Source organism: Populus nigra, chromosome 5 (genome assembly GCF_951802175.1).
Source record: "Populus nigra chromosome 5, ddPopNigr1.1, whole genome shotgun sequence".
In the NCBI taxonomy this organism is placed as follows: Eukaryota; Viridiplantae; Streptophyta; class Magnoliopsida; order Malpighiales; family Salicaceae; genus Populus; species Populus nigra.
In genome coordinates, this window is record NC_084856.1 from 15,307,178 (window position 1) to 15,312,292 (window position 5,115).

Here is a 5,115-nt window from a genome sequence, read left to right on the forward strand (position 1 = left end):
CATAAATAACATACATCATTCTAAAAAGAAAAAAAAAACTTTCAATAGCTTTCTTTTTTAACCTTCTCTACCAAACCCGCACCTTTTGTTTATTTTTTTAATCATGCACCAAACTCAACTTGAGCATGAAACTTAGTAAAAAGAGAAGAATTCAATTAAGTACACAATGTTGGGTTGGTAGTACCAGCTCTCGTTCTCTCTCCTTCTTATTATTATTCTGGGAATGCTGGTTTGGAGTTGGCAGGGTAACATTTGAACAAAAAGTATAGTTTCTCACGAGATAGAAAACGATAAATAGATTAAAGAGGTTTCTGTAGGAAGCTAGGGAGTGACGTATGGGACTGGGGACAACAATCTACCATGCGCAATTGAGCGGTCCTCTCCTCTCTCAATTCTTTTTATATTCTCTCCCATCTTCCACTTCACTCCTAACGGGTTTTTTTCTTCTTTCTCAGCATCCCTTCCTCTACTTCGCCTGCTCCTCCTTCCACTACTCCTTCCTTTTGTCTTCTTCTTCTTCTGTCTTCAAGTAAATTATTAATTTTAATACAACAAGCTAGCTAGTCCATTCAAAATCTTGAGGTAAGCTTTTTTTTTTTTTTTGTGTACTTGCATGGAAATCCATGTATCCTCCAATTAATATACATTACAAGCTTGCGCGCACACACATATATAACCTACCTAGTTTCTCTCATTCTTTCTCAGCAGCTTAGGCTTTCTTACGGGAAGGGAAGCTGCATCTTCTTGCATCTGCTAGAAATATTGAAAAGGTTTCATGAGATTCTTATATGTTTTGAAAGGGTTTCTTTCTAATTTAAAACTTTTCTGATAACTTCTCCGTATCGGTCTTTCTCGACCACACCCTAGACAGAGGAAGCACATCTCTAGTTGCCTAGATATATCCCTTTATGTCAAAATCCATTTCGTCCGAATAGAAGAGGAAAAGGAGTCAAATATCACACACCTGAAGAAGACCGGGATTTTGGTAAAAGATTGTTAGAAAGTTCATTTCCTTGCTGCTAGTATAGGTACGCCCTCAAACTCACCATTCTATCCCGATTTTCATTACATATAGGGTTCTTTTCCTCATCCTTGGACAGACTAATCGTTCAAAGGAGTCGGCTGACCTCTCCCTCTCTGTCGTTGAGAAATAACAAGTCACTAACACCTTGACAAAATAAGCTCACCCAATTATTCTTGACTATAAGCACTAACAACACTCCTTGACAAAATAACCTCACCAATCTTGTAGGTCATTTACTCCTTTCTTGATTTCTTAAAATGCTAGGATAAAGAGGCATTACCATAACCATAAGCATTTTTTTCTTGGAGTTTTACCGAAAGTAAGAGGGTCAGTTTCTGCCATGAAAAAGCTCGACAAACAGACAAAATGGTCAGAGCCCGATTCTGCATTAGTGAGACACAGGCTCTGCAGCAGCAAGAGCGCCCTTAAGAGTGCTTTTCTTCTCTCTCTCCTTTTCTTAACACTATTCTAGCTTTCCTTTCTCTATCTCGTTGCAGGCTTGATCCAATAAGAAACTGTGCTTCTCTTTTTGCCTTCTCTTACCCTTTTTCTCTTTCGAGAAACGCGTGCTTTAAGATTTGTGATAACGTCATCCTCTATGTCCATTTGGCAGTTTTCTTCTTTCTAAACAAAATATAGAACAAACTAATTAATATTTACTCTTATTTTTTAATCATGTTTGTTTATAGTGTTGTAACAGAAACCCCGTTCTTGATGCATCATTTCTACCATTCACTAACACAAGACAACATCATTAGTACAAGCCTTTAGCTGTCCGTTGCTTGATGGACCCTGTACAAATAGAGGGCTCCCTAGCTAAGCTCCAGCTTCCTCTTGTTTTTTTTTTTTTTTATCAAAAAATACAAACTTTCTTATCATGATTTTGATTTTTTTCCCTTCTCACCTTCTTTCCTCCTAGCTAATCTTCATAAGAAAATTTATGTGAAACAATTAATTATGGGGCGTTTTGTTTTAAAAACACGCGCTTATTTTCCTGTCATAGATAATATATATATGGTGAGTGTTGCTCACCACCAAATGAGTTGATGATTATACCTGATAATACTTGTCACCTTTTTATTTGGACGGTACATTATTTCTTTTTGAGTTTTTCTTTCTTTTTATCACTAAAATTCAAGCTAGCTTTCTTTTTTTAGCTTTTTATTCTCTGGTTTTCTGTGATCTCTCTAGTGTCTTTATATGAGTTCGTTCATTCATTCACTCACATTTTGTTAATGATTAAAAGATGATGAATTAGAGAGCATTATTATTGATGGTAATGGTGGTGGTGAATTTTATGCAGCATCATCAACAGTTGTTATGATGGAGTCAATGGAGTCTTGTGTCCCACCTGGATTCAGGTTCCATCCAACCGATGAAGAGCTTGTTGGCTATTATCTAAGGAAGAAAGTTGCATCACAAAAGATTGATCTTGATGTTATTAGAGATATTGATCTTTACAGAATTGAGCCATGGGATCTACAAGGTATATCAAATTAAGTTATGTATAATATCCGTTGCTCTTTTATTTATTTTTTTCTCTTTTTAGGGTTTAATATATAGATCCTATGAAATATCGTTAATTGAAACTTTATACAAATCATGCATAGGGTTTGGTCTTGGTTAGGATTGGTTTTGACGATCTTCGTTTCTGTGCACCACAAGTTTCTGTACGTATGCAACAACACTTTAATCACTACCTGGTGCAGGTCTATTGAAATTAGTGGATCAGATAGGTTTGCAGTTTGCACTATATTTCTTTAGGTCATTCTGACATCAGTAGCTACCCATAAATAGGTAGTCAGTAGTCCATAGAAGAGACTTGAGTCAACCTAGCTAGATAAAACCTGTTAATGTACAATATTGTTTGTGATGTACAGAGAGATGCTGGATCGGATATGAAGAGCAGAATGAGTGGTACTTCTTTAGCCACAAGGATAAGAAGTATCCAACAGGGACAAGGACTAATAGAGCAACCATGGCTGGCTTTTGGAAGGCTACCGGGAGAGACAAGGCAGTGTATGACAAAAAAAAACTCATTGGCATGAGGAAAACCCTTGTCTTCTACAAAGGAAGAGCCCCAAATGGGCAGAAAACTCACTGGATCATGCATGAATACCGGCTTGAATCAGATGAGAATGGTCCTCCACAGGCAAGCATATCAACTTATGTCACTATAAAACACCCCCCCCCCCCCAAAAACACAAATGGATATGTCGCCCTAAAGGTGAAAGCAAGTTAATGGTCTTCCAACATACTGATTAGCTTTGAACAGGCTCTACATAAATATATTGATCTAATATGCGGAACTTTCTTTGACATATAAGAGTTTATAAAGAGGGTTTAGGAATCCATTACTTTGAGTTTCAAGAGACAAATTAAAGTTCCTTCTCTTGGACAAGATCTTTAGTGCTTCATAAATTCTTCATATTACCTAACTTTTAGGGGGAAAATAGATGGCCTTTAGATTAAATCATTCTCTTCAATCCGACTTTTCACCTTTTGAGAAACAGAATCACTCTTTACTTTTGCATGCATAGACCACTAACTGTAGTTTCACTGTTTATGCTCTATAGAAAGAAGACTTCCACCATCTCTTTAGTCAAAAGGTCATTAGTAATTCTAAAGCATGTGAAATAGCTTTCTTCCGATTTCTTTTCCGGTATGGGATGCTTTTAGTTGTTCATTTTTTCAAAAGAAAAATTCCAATTCTCATCCTTGTTCTTCATCTTTGACTCCTACCTCTCTTTATCAAACAAAAAGATAACTCAAAAGGCCAAGAGAAATTATGTAAATATAACAATAAAATCAACTTTTGCTTTGAGCCTTCTTTTATGCATTAAACAAAGTTTGAAAAACCTAAAATGAAAAAGAACTCATGATCTCTTAATACTTTGGTTAAGTTATTGCAGGAAGAAGGATGGGTAGTTTGTCGTGCATTTAAGAAGCGAACTACTGGCCAAACCAAGAGCATTGAAGGGTGGGACTCAAGCTACTTCTATGAGGAATCAAGTGGGGTTAGCTCAGTGGTGGATCCTATTGATTATATAGCAAGGCAACCTCAAGGCTTTTTGGCTCATAATTTCTTGTGTAAGCAGGAGATAGAAGGAGATAACTTAAGTTTCATGCACTCAGAAAATTTTGTACAGCTTCCTCAGTTAAAGAGCCCATCTGAGCCATTAATAAAGAGGCCAACCTCGTCAATGTCTTTGATATCAGAGAATAAGAACAGTAACAATGAAGAGGTAGAGCAAAATGGATTGTCCAACAACAACACCCAGAAAGTAACTGACTGGAGAGCCCTTGACAAGTTTGTTGCTTCTCAGTTGAGTCAAGAAGAAAGATATGATGGTGATGGTGTTTCAAGCTTTGTTGGGGCAGAAAATAACTCAGATTTGCCATTTCTGTTGTTGCAAAGTGTTAGAGATGACGGGAACAAGTTTAATGGATTCTTAAGTTCAAGTTCTGACTGTGATATTGGAATATGCATATTTGAAAAATGAAGAGAGGGGTTTGAAGAAGTTTTTTCTCTCTGGTAGTACGTATGTATTATTAATGTTTTATGAACCCTGATGATATATATTTGTAAGAATATATGTGGTTTTCATGATTGAAAATTAAATTAACTCTCTCTCCCTCTCTCTCTAAATCTGACTATATATATCAGCATTGACAGTAATTATATATTTTAATTGTTTAAATATCAGAGACAAAGTAAGCAGTATGAAAAGGGTAATGAAGAACTTTGTGAAGCATGCCTGCCTTAATTCCTTGGGAACTGGGAAGAGATGTTCAGTATTTAGGAACCTACGGTCGTTTTCCTCATGGTTATGATTCTCAATCATCTATATTTTATCGAGAATATTAGAAAAAAGTAGCTACGTACAGAAATTAAAACTTGAAAGCTTTTTTACCAAATACTATTTTCTTGAAAAATGTATGGAAAACTACTGAAAGTCTGTGCATCTTTTTGTAGTTTTCTTAAGGGAGAAATATTGATCGATTTTAGAATGGAGATAAAAGCAGAGATGAAAATGAACGCCATTCACTCGATACTTAATTTAAAACTCGGAGAAAAATCAAATTTTGAA

At 36.0% G+C, this 5,115-nt stretch overlaps 1 protein-coding gene across 5 annotated transcripts; it reads left to right on the forward strand.

Annotated features, from left to right (window-relative positions):
• Positions 1-425: 425 nt before the first annotated feature.
• LOC133694009 (NAC domain-containing protein 37) lies at positions 426-4,650 on the forward strand. Of its 5 annotated transcripts, none has more exons than XM_062115417.1 (5): positions 428-582; positions 706-770; positions 2,328-2,510; positions 2,905-3,176; positions 3,937-4,650. In XM_062115417.1, the coding sequence occupies exons 3-5, from the start codon at positions 2,345-2,347 to the stop codon at positions 4,525-4,527; spliced, it is 1,029 nt and encodes a 342-aa protein (XP_061971401.1). In that variant the 5' UTR covers positions 428-582; positions 706-770; positions 2,328-2,344; the 3' UTR covers positions 4,528-4,650. The 5 variants fall into 5 exon arrangements, with proteins under 5 accessions (XP_061971399.1, XP_061971401.1, XP_061971400.1 ...); XM_062115416.1 differs by having other exon boundaries at positions 709-770; XM_062115415.1 differs by lacking the exon at positions 706-770 and having other exon boundaries at positions 426-582.
• The last annotated feature ends 465 nt before the right edge of the window (positions 4,651-5,115 follow it).

Coding starts and splice junctions, on each gene's coding strand:
- LOC133694009 (XM_062115414.1), top strand. CDS start 1,365: ATGAAAAAGCTCGACAAACAGACAAAATGGTCAGAGCCCGATTCTGCA. Junction 1,456..2,327: donor CAGCAAGAGCGCCCTTAAGA/GTGCTTTTCTTC, acceptor AATTTTATGCAG/CATCATCAACAGTTGTTATG. Junction 2,511..2,904: donor TGAGCCATGGGATCTACAAG/GTATATCAAATT, acceptor TGTGATGTACAG/AGAGATGCTGGATCGGATAT.